The sequence below is a fragment of the Pithys albifrons genome, chromosome 8, assembly GCF_047495875.1.
Source record: "Pithys albifrons albifrons isolate INPA30051 chromosome 8, PitAlb_v1, whole genome shotgun sequence".
NCBI classification, from domain to species: Eukaryota; Metazoa; Chordata; class Aves; order Passeriformes; family Thamnophilidae; genus Pithys; species Pithys albifrons.
The window spans coordinates 24178787-24195270 of NC_092465.1; the positions used below are offsets into that span (position 1 = coordinate 24178787).

At 44.8% G+C, this 16484-nt stretch overlaps 1 protein-coding gene across 1 annotated transcript in view; it reads right to left on the minus strand.

The window, feature by feature from the left end:
• Window positions 1–16484, minus strand: part of TTN (titin) — a 240521-nt gene that overhangs the window by 182894 nt on the left and 41143 nt on the right. The window contains exons 45-48 of the mRNA XM_071562604.1: window positions 2836–3114; window positions 1129–1692; window positions 383–664; window positions 6–284 (exon numbers count right to left, since the gene is read on the minus strand). Coding sequence (XP_071418705.1) covers window positions 6–284; window positions 383–664; window positions 1129–1692; window positions 2836–3114 — 1404 coding nt within the window. The remainder of the gene's footprint in view (window positions 1–5; window positions 285–382; window positions 665–1128; window positions 1693–2835; window positions 3115–16484) is intronic.

Sequence of the window (16484 nt, forward strand, 5' to 3'; positions counted from 1 at the left end):
CTGACCTTTCAAGATGTACGTGGCACTGCACATGCACTTCCCGACTTCATTAGCTATCACACACTCGTATTCACCGACATCTGCGCTATTAAATGATGACACCTCCAGAGAAATAACAGCTTTCTGAGAGGTCAACCTGTATTTTTTACTACTGCGAATCTGTTTCTTGTCTTTGTACCAGCTAATCTCAAATGGTCCAGTGCCAGCAACCTCACACTGAAGAATGGTGTTTGTTCCCTTCACTACCTCTGCAGGTTCAAGTGTTCGGATGAAAGACGGAGGCTCTATAAAAGCAGCAAGAAAGAATTAGTCAACCATGCCAAAAAAATGGAAGGGAAGTGTTTTCTCAAGAATGTGACTGGCAGCAACAAGGAGGACAGACCTTTGACAACCACTTCGGTGGTGCAGCTGTCACTTCCGACTTCATTTACAATTTCACATGAGTAGGTCCCACTGTCATCAACTTTCATCTCCAAAATATCTAACACAGCCACAGAATTGACAAAGGACATCTTGTGTATGTTGCTTTCATGGATCTCCTTATTGTTCTTGAACCAAGTAACCTGGATTTCAGGAGACCCTTTGATTTTGCATTGAAGGCGTGCAGAGTCACCTGGCGTCAGTAAATAAGAGGGGTCGACCTTCTTCACAAAAGATGGTGGTTCTAAAAATGGGAAAAGGGAAGAGATGGTAAACAGGGGAAGAACGTGGAAAAGGAAGGGGTAAGGAAAGGGAAAAGAGAAAAGGAAAACAAAAAGGGTAAAAGGAAAGAAGGCTGAAATACAAAGCTTTGAAAGATTGGTTCCTTGAACAAGAAAAAAATATGTCTTCAAAAGAGACCAGCATAGTCTTTGCTGAGCTGCAGCTCCTGTGGTTTTGCTTGCCCTCTTTGTTCATCTCTTCTCTGCATGCAGGAACGATTCTTGCATTTCTTTGGTAAAAGAAATATTGAAGTAACACATGGTGCACTGGAAGGCAGCAGGGGAAATGAGTTAGAGGGGAATGGACAATGTAGCAGGTCTGAGAAGAATGTGGTGTAATTGCAGCCCAAACCAATCTTTTGCCTGAAAAAGAAGAAATGGGGAACCCAAGAAGAGGAAAGGTAAAGGAGGTGTAGAACTATCTTACCTCTGACTGTGACGCTGGCAGAAGAAGAGCTGCTTCCTGCCTCATTAGAGGCAGTGCACACATAATGTCCTGAATCCTTGAGCTTAGCCAGAGGAATCTCAAGTGAGGCTATTTTGTCTTCAAAGTAAATCTTATAATCTTTGCCTGGAGGGATTTTGTTTCCATCCTTTGTCCACTCTACAGTTACTTTCCTGTCTTCATCTACCTGACATTCAAGACGTATTTTCTTATTAACTGCTGACTGCACTGACTGTAAAACTTTAATGAAGTGCGGCTTGTCTATAATGACCATTTCAGCCTGGCAAATATCAGCCCCAAACTTGTTGGAAGCCTTGCAAGTGTAAACTCCTCTGTCACTGGTGGTCAGAAGGGAAATTTCTAAAACATGTTTATTTTCCACTTTGGAGATTTTATGGTGGTCTGAAGGTGAAATGGTTGTGCCATCTTTCTGCCAGGTAACGTCGATGACTGGAGTGCCAGAAACAGTACACAGGAACTTGGCACTTTTGCCCACAAAAGTAGTGATAGATTCAGGTCTGGTAATAAACGTTGGTGGAAATGCTTCTGCAAAACAAAGGGGTTCAGTGTTATTCAGAGGCGAGGAACAGAGCCTGTGGTCTGTCTCCACATTTGCCAGGGACAGAGAGCAAGAGAGGCCAGCTTGTCGCTGGACACTCTTAAGCAAAAGAAATGAGCAGTGAAGGAGATAAGAGGCATTAATAAAGATGATAAATTTTGTCTTTTGGTTTTGTACTTCTTCAATCAATGCATTGCTGCAGAGCTTGAAGGCATTGTGAATATCTGGAGCAATATATGAACTAAAGGAAATTAAACCAAAGCCAGAACTTCCTCCCCCAAGACTTATATGTTTGCTCACCATTCTCTGAAGACGGGTCAGTCTGCACGCATTTCACAGTTCATGCATCTTGTGTTAGTCTCTAGCAGCTAGTACTTAGAACTAAGACCACATAAAGACTCCTCCCACAAAGAGAAAAGTCAGAGTAAAAAAATCATCATACACTAAATGCTCAAAAGACAGGGGTTAGGGTTTTGTTTTGTTTTGTTGTTGCGGGATTTTTTTTTTGTTTGGGTTTGGTTGGGTTTTTTGCTGTTGTTATTTAAAGTAAAAAAGAAAGAATTGTATAGCTCTCAATAGACAAAAAGTTTGCAAACTGAAACCAGTCAACCCTCTTTTGTTTGCTTAAGAAGATCTATTTGCCCAATCACAGAGTTCCCCTTTGGCCACAGCACAAAGATGTTCAGGTCTGCAGAGCTGCATAACCTGCGTCGCAAATATAGTTGCAGGGTAAATATAGGGTGCTAGGATAATCGCACAGTGACTATTACACCAAGAAATCAGATTTAAAAGTGTATTTTTTGTGGTCTAGAAGTTAAATAAAACTTCTTCAAGAATGCATTCACAAAGAAATCTTATTCCGTTAGCAATCTAGTTCCTCCTGCTCTCTTTTTGCTTTTTTCTTCCCATCTGAAAATTTTCACACAGATTCCCTTTTTCTCTGTACAGAAAGCACCTGAAAGCAGCATTCTTAAAAGTTATTCCTTCTCGATGCTTATGCCTGCCAAAATTAGGTATGGGTTATGTATTATAATGGCAATCAAGAACACTACAAGTGTTAAGTATAGCAGTGAAAGCATTACAATACACCAAAATATTTTATGAAGTAGTACTTGAAAGTCTGTACTTACCAGTTACTGTTAAAACAGCTGTAGAGCTTACGCTGCCATGCTGGTTGGAAGCCTTACAGCTATACTCTCCACAGTCGACAACTTGAGGCCTTGGGATCTCCAGTGTGGAGAGGTAGCTGGAAGTGCGAATGGAGTATTTGTCCCCATCATATATCTCTCGTCCGGCTTTGTACCACTGGAACTTGACATTAGGAGCCATCTCTACCTCACAAGTAAACTTGGCCACATGATTTACAGCCACCTCCAGGGGTTCGAGCCTTCTCCTCAGGATAGGTGCAACTGAAATCAGAAGCAGAGTGTAACTCAAAACCCTGCTTGCTGACATTCTGAAAAATAACAGTGAAGTGACTAACTGGGAAAAAAAAGGGAAAGAAAAGGTGACATACTTGCAATTCACATAAAGTGACTGTAAAAGAGAAAATATCTGTAAGAAATGAAAGCAGTACTAGGCTCAGCAGACAGACAGTCTTATGGTGCACAATGACATCAGGAAACACTGTGGTGATACTGGAAAAACAAAGTGAAATAGCAATGCACAATAGCTGGTACATAAACATATAGTATGCTATCCTGGAGGTGTGAGAAATTATGGTGTGAATGAGAAATTGTGGTGAATCTGTGAAGTGACTCTAAGGAGTGAGAGAGGGTGCAGTAGTGGGAAGAATGGGAAGACTAGGTCCACTCCCCAGGCAACAATGGGAGAAGTGGTTGAGATTGGATTATAGCTTTGTCCTGACCATGCTTGGGCAATGAAGCAACAAAGTTCCTGCCCAGAGACTGGGGTAATGGAAGTGAGAGGCTTTGCAATGTGGTAAAAGGAGGCCATCAATCCAGAGAGAAAGGGGGCCCTCTGATTAGTGGCATGATGGTATTAATATTGTACCTGTATCCAAAGAGATACAGACACATAGTAGGGCAGGTTCATTAGTAGAGAAGTGTATTAAAAAGGCAGTATTTTATCCCCATAATCCAACCTCTTTTAATAACTGTGAGTTTTGCTGCTGTTGCTCTTTTTCCACCTTGATTCAGCGCCTCACAGGTGTACTCTCCTTGGTGAATCTCCCCACACACTTTGTTTATTACTAGTGTGTACGTGTCCTGATCTTGCAAACACTTGAATTTGTTGCCTGAAGATACCAGTTTACCCTGAAAGTACCAGTTCACCTCTCTGACATTTGTTATGACAGACACAAGCCTGACACTCTCCTCTTCCTCCACAACAGTGTCAACCAGTTGGCTGTGTATGATGGGACAACTTCCTTTGCCCAGTTCAGCCTCTAGCTTCCCAGTTCTAGTTTCCAGACCCTCTCTGCCCTCTTCCTCACATATTTCTTCCCTTTTCTCTTTCAATATTTCTGTGGGTTTCTCAGTGGGAAGGCCTGAAGAGGCTACATCAGCAGTGGCTACAGCTGCACTCACATCCTTGATTTGACCTTGATCCTTGATTACTTGTGCAGACAAAGGTTGCTCCAGTGGTATTTCTGCCTCTGTAGTCCTATCAGCCTGTTGGGGCTCCACCTCAGAGGTTTCATCACAGGACTTTCCTGAGAGAAGTGGACTGGAATAGAATGGAAATGTTTTGGATTTTTCATCTGTCAAGAGATGTTTATCTTCACAAAGAGAATAGAAAGCCTCCTTCAAAACTGTTTTCTGGTCAGCTGTCTGAATGTTGACTTCTCCCAAGGAGACTGGAATTTCTAGAGGACTGCATCCTCCTGTGGTCACAACATAGGTGCAAAAGGTATGTTTATTCTCCTTGGTTAGGTTTATTGTCTGTACTTCAACATTTTCTTTATCAGCTAACCATTCTGAAAACAGGATGTTTTTCTCACTTACCACTGCAGCTTTCAGTGCATTTTTAATGTGAGATTTTATGTCTAAGTTGTTGCTCTCGTGAGCCAGAGCAGTGAGCTGACTGTCTTTGTTGAGGACTTGGCTGGGCTGGAGCTGGTCAGAGTACACTGTTTCACGGGGTTGTCTCTCTGCTGTTTTCCAGTGCTTAAGTGGGCTAGAAAGATCAACAACATGTTCCTCCTCCAGCAACTGGTTTTCTTCTAGCAGCAAGGGAAATCTCACAGCCTGTCCCTCGTGTATTCTTGCAGCAAAATCTTCCTCTGCTGCTTCCAGGGAAGAAATGTTCTCCAGAGGGACAGCTTGACCCCCAGTTAAGGCCAATTCAGAGGAAAATATGGGTTCAACCTTCAGCTCACCTTGTGTTGCCTGAAAGCCCTCAAGGACTTGGATTTGTTCACCATCTATGGCACAGCTCTCAGTGGTGCTTGACACCTGTAGAAGGGCTTGGGAAGCCTCTGTCTTCAGGGCAGCCAGTTGCTCTGCTGCCTTGGGGATGACTTTCTCTTTGAGCAAGGGTATCTGTGCAGCTACAGTCCCAAGGCAGGCTGGCAGTTGTGTCTCCATTGCTGCTGCAGGCACCATCCCCTGGGGTCCCTCCGGGAGGTTTTGCAGGGGCTCTGCCAGAAGCCTGCTGCTCTCTTGTTTGATGACAACTTTAGTGAGCATCTCTTCAATACTCTGCACAGCCAGACAGGTTGGTGGCAAGCCAGGCAAGACATCCTCCCTGGGCAACACGTGCACTGCCTGGCTCATCTGAAGCTGAAGGAGGGCTGGAGGCTCCCTTGTGGCCTCAAGACTGAGTGCTCCTTCCTCGGCGAGAAGCTCAGCAGCCTCCTTGTAGAAGAGGAGGCTTTGGTCCTCTGCCACTGCAGAGTGCTGCAAGGCTGGACCCTGCCTGCACACAGCATGCTCCTCGGGCAGCACAGAGAGCTCAGCAGAGCATGTGGCCTCGCCCAGAGCACTCCCTGCCCTGCATGTGTAGAGCCCGGTGTCCTCCTCCATGCAGTTCCACACTGTCAGGGAGCCTGAGCCGTCAGGGTGGTGAGCAATGGAGTGACGCGCATCAGAGAAGAGCTGCTCGCTCCCTTTGAACCACAGCACATCAGGGCAAGGCTTCCCTGCCACGGTGTACTCAAAGACTGCGGTGGAGCCTGGGGCACACTGCACACTGTCCGGCTCCCTAGCAAAGCATGGGAATCCTGGTGCCCGCTGCCGCACGTGGAGCTGGGCGCTGCATGTGGTCTCACCATGTGCATTGCTGGCCACGCATATGTACTCACCCTCATCCTGCACACCCGCATATGGGAGGATGAGGCTGTGATCATTGCCTGCAAACACTAACTTACAGTCCATGGATGGGGTTAGCTTCCTACCATTGAAAAACCACTCAATTTTGGGTGTGGGGCTGCCAGTAACAGTCACAGAGAGCCTAGTTACATCTCCCTGCCACACTTCAACATTTGACACCTGTTCGAGGAAAACAGGGGCTTTGCCCTCTGCCTCCATTTTCATCTTTTCTTTGCTGACATAAACTGGTTTTCCAGGCTCAAATTCAAGTGTTTTCTCTCTAGCAGGCAACTGAAGGCCGCTGCTGTAGCCTTCATTTCTTCCTTCCTCAGAAGAGGCAATAAGAGACCTAGTGATGTCTGTATGGAAAAAAATTGTTTAGTTTTACTAGCATATTTATAAGAACACTCATAGATAGCAATAAACACTGTTAGGGCTACTATTCTTCTATAGCTGGAGGCTTTCCCAATACTGTACAAAAGCTAGCAAGGAACATGAGGTCCTCTTGCTGTTAAATACACACCTACCACAAACAGCAAGACATGCTGTGCTGTCAGGTGACAGGAATTTCCTGTCTGGATCAGCATGGGTGCCTCTTTAAACTTGACATCACAGCATGGGTTAGGCATACCCCCCAGGATGCACCGTGCAGGGAACAATCAAGCAACATTGATGCATTTCACGGGCATAACTGAAGTGGTATGTGTCATACATATTCGTATGTACTCCCATACAAACAAGAAGAGCAGAACAGTGCTAAGACCCTGATTTACTGCAAAACAGCAAGAAAAAAGCAGAATACCAGAATAAGAATTGAAAAAAAAAAACCAAACCCAAAACCACCAGCACCCCCCCAAAAAAACCCCAACCAACAAACCTACAATCTTTTCAGCACACTGACTTTTCTCCTGATGGATAGTCCATCTCTTTAAACTCTGTCTTTTGTTTAATACACCAAGGGATTATCTCTTCCTTATGAGTTTTGTCCTGATTTTGTCATCAGCCCCTTAAGTTACAGCACCATTATTATGGAAATCACAAGTCTGCACCCTTTATTTAGTATCATTGATTTAAAACTCTGCTTTTGAATTCCTCCTTGTCACAATGTGGCATATTAAAACTACCACAATAACAGAGAAAAGAAGACAGAACACTTTAATATTTTTCCTTTTCTTGCCTTTGTGAAGTTACACATATATGTGTTGGACCACTCTCTTTCTAATGGTGGTTTAAAAATGAGAGGAAACAGAGTTCAAGAACATGCCATTCTCTGCAGATGCTTGACAATAGAAACATCAGTGAAATCTGAGACTTCCAGGAATGGAACAAACAATCCATGAAAATCATGGTGCAAAGAAAATCTTTGGAAATCAAGTACTGTTGTCCTTACTGAGTCAAGTTTGCTCACTTAAGGCCCACAGTATTTGTCATGGAAAGATATGAGAGTTAAAAAAATAAAAGTGTGAGTGGATAAATGTCTCTGAGACTGTAATGGGAACCTTGATAGCTTCTTGATTACAGTGCATTAAATTTAAAAATGATTGAGAGACAGTAATTTTTGCTGCACTCCAACAAAAAAGAACAGACTATAACACACCAAATTCTTCCTCATTAGTTTGAAAATTATTAGTCTTGCCACAAATGCCAGAATGTAAGTGACACAACACAGTGAATACAATGATTAATTGCAGAGAAGAGATGCTTAGGTAAAAAATGAAGATCATATTAGTCTTTCAGTATTACTTACCAATGTTTCTAAAGCAGTAATAAAACATGCAAATGAATTTGAGAATGGGTTACCATATTTTTCCCATAAAATAAAATATAAAATATGAACTATAAATTATTCAGAATGAAACCGTGGGAAAAATTAATGCACTTTTGTGTGTTCCTGAGTATTTCTGATAGAAAAACTATACTGATTCTTTTTTGTATTTTAGATATGCTATGAAATGAATAAAGTACAAGAAGTGATAGTCTTAAACCATTTACATGTTTATTTCACAAATTAGCCATACATGTTAACATTCAATACACATTGGTGACAAACACACACAATCCATCTTTTTTTTTTTTAATACTTGTTTCGGAGAAATGAAGACAACACTAAACCTGAAAATAAAATTGTGAGCTTTTTGACTCCTATGAAAGCATAAAATTTGAAGAGAGATAGTCAAGCTATACTTGTTACTCCAGAGTAAATTCATTCCAGCCTAGGATTACTCCACATTTACTAATTTTAAGTTAGGTGAGACTTATCTCTCCATAAGCACATGATCATGCTCCTGGCTAATGTATGAAATTAAACCAAGACTTTTAAACTTACATAAATCACAAACACCACTACACAGGTAGAGATAAAGATGCTTGGCCATATATTTCAGATGTGGACATGAACTTGGACCTGTCTGGCTTGTGGTTCAGAACCAAGTTATGGGCCTCTTTCTGCTATAAAATTTCAGATTTACATGCAAAATAAACACATGTAACAATTGCATAGGACCTAATCAAAGGGCGTCTGACCTCTTTGGCTTTGGACCTAAAAGACCCCTCATGTCACAGCTGACATAGAATATCAGACAATTCATGTCAACTTCCCTAAGGACATCTGCTGTCTAATGAAGCAGACAGTGTAACACATCTACACAAGGAATGGATTAAGGACATGACATGGAGTAATTCTTTCCCAGCACAACATTGGGTCAGACACTCATACTTCTCTTTCCTACCACCATTAATTATGAGAAATCACAATTATCTGTGTCTTCTAACATAAAAATCTGAAATATTTTTCATAGGGTCATGACTGAGAAGAGAAACTGAAGTGACAGTTGGTATCAGCCTAAACACTTGAGTCATTTTGCCCAGTCATTTTGGGTCATTAGAATTTGCCACTGCCTCCAAATTTAAATGAGGCAACACAACTGGGCAAAGGGAATCTTTTGATCAAAATGCACTATCCCAGGTGAATGATAGGGTGGTCTTAAGAGTATCAGTTTTTTGAGGCACACTGACCTCAGTGTGAGAACACATCAAACTCAGAAATAAGAAATTATATTAACATAACTGAACGAATTATAAGAATAGGTTTTTTATGCCTAAAATCACCATGCTACTTAAAGCCGTTTGCAAGGCAACTGACAGAAATTTGTAAATGACTGAAAGAACCTCATTAAACAAAGGTAAACAAACTAAAACCAATTTTTGTTTAGGGTTCTTGAACTCAGGATCTCACCTTCACTTATAGGTAACTGAAAAGCTGGTACATCCATTAGAGAGCTATTTAACTTCTGATAATTATTAATTAATAACTTCAATACTTTTAACATATTTTCTTAATAAATTTATCATAGTTTATGTAAGATAGTTTTTATTTAATTATGTCAGTTACTGCTGACTCCTCCTTCTAAATATTAGTATTACTTTACATACAAAAAATATATATTCACATTGAGAATATTAATGTAAAATCTCTTCTGGTGAGAAAATGCCACAGATAACAATTGAATGTATTCCATTTATTTCTGGTCATCTTGACACATAGCACACTGTTACTAATTAAAAAAAAAAAAAGAAAAAAAGGAACATGTAGAGATATAGTTCTAATGTGAAATAAGAATACTGCATTAAAAAAGAAACTTACTTTTTTACTACTATGTATTTTTTACAAATGACACTGGAATACAGGGACAACCAAAATTACTTTAATGAATTTACAGTAACATCATTTATTTATTATTATGCTCCCTCTCCTTTCCTTTAACTTCTAAAGATACAGTACAAAATACGTTTTCATGTTTATTACTTGGTAATAGAGAAAAAAATCCTGTCCAGTCTCTACTAGCGCAAAACTTTCATTTTCCTTCCCATTGTGCTGCTTTTCTTTGCAACAGCATAATTGACTTAAAAAAGCATTTAATTCCATGAGTGGGTAGAATGAGGCCCATGGATGTAAGAATTTTGCAGTGATAGAAACTGTAAACACAGGATTTGAATCAGTGAAACTCACATGTTCTGACATAACATTGTGAGAAGGGGAAATCCCAGTTTAAGGAGTTCTTTCACAGAACTATACCCAAACAAAACATCAAGCATAATTTAGTATTCCATACCACTCAGTTGCAAGAAAAAGGTGGTGTTTACATTTTCAGGTGATTTCTAGCCTACATAAAACAATAGTGGTAGCACTGTTCCAGACACACAGGTATATGCATATTATACAAAAATTTAGTCCTACGTACATGAGTGTCAATTAAAATATCTTTACAAGACTAAGTAAGGAACTTAGAAGGAGCCTGAAATATACCTCGGTGCAGAAAATGTGCACAAAATCTATGCACAGATTAAATCTCACTTAAATCTCCAAAGAAGGCAAGTTTAAGAGAGAGAGAAATATGCCCACAGAGTGGTTTTCATCCCTAAAGAGATGAAAAACAATGCCCCTAAAAATGAGTTCTGCATTTTTACCTGCAGTGAACAATATCGTAAGTACATTTAGTATTTCCAAAGAGACTTCGAAATAAATTACGGAAATTTAGTATAATGTTAATATGGCACAAGTCTCAGCACTTCCTGCCCTGTTCACAGCTATACATTTGTACTGCCCACCATCACTTCGCATCAGGTTTTCAATAGTTAGGCTACAAGAGCCATCCTGCTCTTCCTGGAAACAGTACCTATCCCCTTCCAACAACACCCCATCCTTGTACCAGCAGACACTTGGGTGGGGGGAACCAGTCACAAGACACTGGAAACATGCTGAGGCACCAACAAATGTACTGTAGTCAGAAATGAGCCTAACAAATCTAGGAGGAGCTTCTGTGACCCGGAACTCAAAGCTGCAGCTCTCAGAGTCCTCTGCCCTAAACTCAACCTGTTCCTCTTGGGATGGCTCTTCAAACACATCAAAACTAATGTTGACACACTTCCCCCCTTCTACCTCCTGCTCTTGTTGAGTCACAGCAAGCAGTCGGATTGCTTTTTCTGAGTCATCACTGTGCGGCTCAAACTCAAACTCCAGCTCTATTTCCGACTGGTCACCTGGGCTCACAGTCTTACTTAAAAGTAAGTCACACTTCTGGGGCCTGTGTGGTTCGTGGCCCATGACTGTCTCACTCTTCGCCTTAGCATTTGCTCCCTGCTGAGTCATGACCACAAGGAAGCCTTTACATGTTGCTTCTCCCAGCCTATTTATTGCTCGACAATGATACCAGCCACCATCAGAAGTACCTACAGTTTGGATCTTCAGACTGTGAAATCCCTCCTTCTGACTCACAGCATACTTCCCTGTGCCAGGTGTCACAGAGGTGTCCCCTCTGAACCACTGCACTACTGGCACAGGAGTACCTGTTACCACACACTCAAACACTGCTGTCAAGCCTTCTGTCACCTTGATATCTGCAATGGGCACGGCGAAGCGCGGTGGCATTTCAGTTATCTGAAAATCAATTTTTACATCCTCATTCTCCACTGCAGCCAAGCCTGCAGCTTGTTCTAACAACGCAAGTGGAAGTACATCTAGGGAAACCACCATGCTCTTCTTATCTGGGCTAAACTCAGGACTGGTTATGATTTTAACCTGCTTCTCAAACTCCTTCACCTCATTTTCATCCAGCTCCACTTCCAGGAGGATTTCCTGTGGTGAAGGTGACCTTGAAGATGTGTTTTGCTCCAAGTCAAAGTGTATAACATGCTGGTGGGTAACAGGGGGTGGCAGTGCTAGTGACCGTCCATATTCAGGCAAAACTTCTACCTGTGCAATACTTTTAGCTTCCCCGACAATGTTCACTGCATGGCACAGATACTGTCCTCCATCAGCTTTCTGGACATTAGTGATCTCCAGAACATATTTGTTCTCATCCTCCTCTATTCGTACTCTCTCATGCAGCTCCAACAGAGACTTATTATGATACCACTTCACCTCTGGTTTGGGCACACCAACCACCTCAGCTCCAAACCTCAGTGTGCTGCCCTCACACAAACTTCTCCTGCTCAATGCCTTGAGGAATGCAGGTGGCGTTTCCCTGTCTGATGGCTCCAGGGCTTCACAAGGGGTCCTAAATACATCATCCTGGGGCTGGTCTAGAGACCGATGCCTTCTCTCGTAGAAAGGGAGTATGGTCAGGGCATCCACATACTCCCCAGTGGGCGTCCGGTAGCGCTCTGGTGGTGTGCTGTCCCCTGATGCAGAGTAGGGTCCCTCAAAGGGTGTGAAATAGCGCTCTGAGGGTGTGTTGCATTTTGAACCCTTGGAGGGTGTGGAGTAGCGCTCAGGGGGTGTACTGTACACCGAGCCTTCAGATGGTGTGGAATAGCGCTCAGGGGGTGTGCTGTACACCGAACCTTCAGATGGTGTGGAATAGCGCTCAGGGGGTGTGCTGTACCCTGAGCCTTCAGATGGTGTGGAGTAGCGCTCAGGGGGTGTGCTGTACCCTGAACCTTCAGATGGTGTGGAGTAGCGCTCAGGGAGTGTGCTGTACCCTGAGCCTTCAGATGGTGTGGAGTAGCGCTCAGGGGGTGTGCTGTACCCTGAGCCCTCAGACGGCGTACAGTAGCGCTCAGGTGTGCTGAGCGGTGTGTGGTAGGATGCTGAAGAAGCAGTTTCAAAGACTTCCACTGAGGACGGAGGTGTGTAAAAGCGGTCTGAATCAGGTGACTCCTCTCTGCTCCCACACTCCAGCTCTATAGACATTTCTGATTCAGGAGAGAAGGGCCGGGCAAGTTCCTGATGGTTGTTGTAATAATCATAAACCATGCTGAAGGTAACCTCCTCCACTTCCAGTGAAGTGATAGTTTCTTGCTGCTCCTTCTGAACTGTCCCTTTGAGATTTGGAGTTTCATGTATCCCAGTGGATCTTAAATAACTGGCCAGGGACAAATCAGGCTCCAGCTCTGAGGCTTGAACAGCACTGGGCTCTGGACCTGCAGAAGCATCCTCCCACAGTCCTTCTCCACCTAGGCTATTCTCAGAGGCTTCCTCAGTGGCAGCCCCATTCTTGTCCCAGGAGTCCTTCCTTTGCTCCTTCTGTGCCACAGGGTCATCCATTACTAAGCCAAGTATGAGTTGCCCAAAAGAGAAGCCCTTGGTTGTGTTTGGTACCTGCTGTGTGTCCCTGAGCATCTCCTCAGGGGAATCTGTGCTTTCTACCTCATTGGTGAAGCTGCTCATTCCTGTCTCAAAGATCTTTTCTGTCCCAGAACCACCATCTTCCTTAGTCTGATGCCCAGCCTGGGGTTTCTTTTCATGTGCAGCTTTTTTCAAATCCGTGATGAAGCTATCACTCTGGGAGTCTGTGGATTCGATCCATTCCCCACTCTCCCATACATGTGTTTCCTGAACTTCTCTTTGGAAATCTGCTGTGGACTCCACCAGAAATTCATGAATTTGTTCCTCAAGTGAGTCCTCCCCATGGACACTCACCTCAGACTCATGAATTTCTTCAGCAGGAGGTCTCTCTTCAGCAGATATCATGACACTGCCAAGGTCCCCATTAGGGATTTGCAAATCAGCCCTTCTGGTTTGTCTTGGCTGTGCCTCTTCCTGGGCATCGATGTCCTCCTGCTTCATCCTGTAGCTCTGATGCATCTCCTCACCCAGAGACATCTCTTCCACAAGGACATCATGTTGGTGCACAGGAGAGATGAGCCCAGTTGCTCTTTCCTCCATGCTCTCTGGAGCTGTGGGGGTTTGTGCCTCTTCTGTGTACACAGAATCTGCAGCTAGGAAAGGCTCCACAAGCTTCTTCAGATCAAATATGATATCAGTCTTAGCAGTCTCAGGTAGCAACAGCTGCTCTCTGAAACGCACTTCTTCCAGGTGAACCTTGGCTTCCTCAGTAAAAACCTGACCAGAGTTTTCTGTGCCCGGGGGAGTGAGGATTAGATCCAAGGAAGAGCTGCCTGCATCAGACTCCATTTCTTGCAGCATTTGACCATCATTGTGCGATTCCCAGTGTGTGGCGTCACCATCATCAATCATTTCCTCTTTACAAAGATGATCATCACCTTCAATGTCCTGTTGAGTTTCAACTGATCTCTCCTGCTCCTTGTCCTCTTCCTCCTGCTGCTCTTCTGTACAGGAGTCATAAAAGCTAAACTGCTCCTTTATGGGCATGCTTGCAATGTGGTCCTGCAGGTAGGGCACACTTGGCTCTTCTACAAGAGGCACATCAGGAGTCATTGCCTCCCAGGCAGAGGCATCACTCCCCTCTGTGCAAACATCACTTCCCTCTGGCACCATGGGTGATATAGGAATGAAAAATTGTGAATCCTCACACTCCCCTGCCAGAGCAGACTGCTCAGAGGCATGTGTTTGCCCTTGCACTTCCGCAAATGGTGAATCCTCACACTCCCCTGCCAGAGCAGACTGCTCAGAGGCATGTGTTTGCCCTTGCACTTCCACAAATGGCGAATCCTCACACTCCCCTGCCAGAGCAGACTGCTCAGAGGCATGTGTTTGCCCTTGCACTTCCACAAATGGCGAATCCTCACACTCCCCTGCCAGAGCAGACTGCTCAGAGGCATGTGTTTGCCTTTGCACTTCGATAAAAGGTGACTTCAAGATGTCCCAGGACAGTGTATCTGTATGTGGTAGCACCTTGCCTCCTTCAGGCCCCAACTCCTCTGAAAAGTGACCTGAGTCCTTGGCCACGAGTTCATGCCCTTCTCTGGATATAGTAGGGTGCAGTTCAGTGGTATCAATTTCAAAGCTGTGTTCCCCAGAGACAGCTTTTCCCATCTGCTGTTTCATCTCAGAAATACCATCTGTATTGCTCACGCTTTCTTCTGTATGACCCATTTCTTGCCTTGCATAAATTTTTGTAATATCCAGCATCATTATTTCCTCCACCTCACTCTTCCTGAAGTGAGGAGTTTTCTCACACTCTTCCACCTGCTCACCAGGAGATGGAGACAGTCTCAGGGACCAGGGTAGATGAGCTTCCTCCTCCTTGGGGCATGTGATCTGTTCCTCTTCATCCTTCCCAAGTATGCTGATGTCTTGGAGGTGCAAAACATGGTCCATGGCAGGCAGTTGCTCAGTGTCTCCATCCCTGCTGTACAACTTGGGCACACTGGGCAGCACTGTCAGCTCAGAGGCAGTCTGTGCTGTTCCAGTTACATTTGTGGCCACACAACAATATTGCCCAGCATCTGTGACAGAGACCCCTTGAATGTATAAGCGGTACACGCCATTCTTGCCTTGTTCAAACCTCAGCCTCTCACTAGCAGAGAGGCTCTGGCCATTCAGGGCCCAGGCCACAGCTGGTGGGGGCTGCCCAGACACAGCACACTCCAACACCATGTCCTCTCCTTCATGGCAATGAATGTGTGCTGGGGCTTCTGCCACAAATTGGGGTGCCTCATTTCCCATATCAAATGAAAATTTGAATTTGTGCTTTATGGTGGGAGCAGCCTGGTCTGGAGGGAGGCGTGTGATCTCCCTCATCTCTGTGTCTTGCTCTGGCGTTGGAGTAGGGGCAGTGATTTTGATCTCCACAGGCAGTGACAGCAAGTCTGAGTCTGGAACTGCACTTGGGAGTCCCTTCTCTGCTGCAAAGGCCAAACCAACTTCTTCTTCCTCCTCTTCCTCCTTCACTTTCTCCTCTTCCTTCTTCTCTTTCTCTCTTTCTTCCTCCTTCACCTTCTCCTCTTCTCCCTCCTCCTCTTCCTTCCTCTCATCTTCTTTCTTTGTGTACTCATAGGCTGGCACTCGCTGCCTCACGTGGAGTGCAGCTGAGGTGCTGACTGTGCCCAGCGGGTTGAAAAGCACGCAGGTGACAGTGCCTCCGTGCTGTGGGAGCAGGGATGGAAAGGTCAGAGTAGAGCAGCACTCTGTAGTGTGAACGGCAGTGCCCCGGATACGCCCCACAGGCTTGGCATTGTTGTACCAAGTGACAGTGGGCTGTGGGCGGCCATGGAAGAGGCAGGAGAAGGTGCATCTTTGGCCCTCAGCAGCCTCCTGGGACTTGATGTCCTGGACAAAGAGTGGTGGGCAAGGCTCCAGAAGCCCACCTGGCATCTGCCATCTCTCCCCCATGGCCCTGGGCCTGGAGTACTGGTTTACTACCTGCACTGTGCAGGGCTCTGAGCCACTCATCCTGGCAGTCACCTTAGCTGGGCTGGGCTTCCCACAAGGGCCTTCCTGGGGCATGGACATGAGGGATTCCTGCTTCTTTTTCAGTGCTGCCTTCTTTGCTTCCCGCAGCCTCTGTAGCTTCCAACGGATCTCCTCATCCAGAAGCTCCTCAGCATCAGCCACTGTGCCCCTGTGTTCTCGACCACGTGCCAGCCCTGGGCGGTGAGGCCCCGCCAGTGGCAGGCTCCGAAAATGGATGGTTCGTACCTTGCCTCGGGCCGGTCGGAGGTCCCCAAGCGACTGCTCAGCCTCCTGCCCTTTGTCAAAGGGCGAGCCTGTGCACCGGAGCACCACCCGCAGCCGGTCCTCCCACCGCCGCTGCAGCAGGCACTCCCAGCTCTGCCGCATCCACGCTGCTTTCCCTGGGAAACCT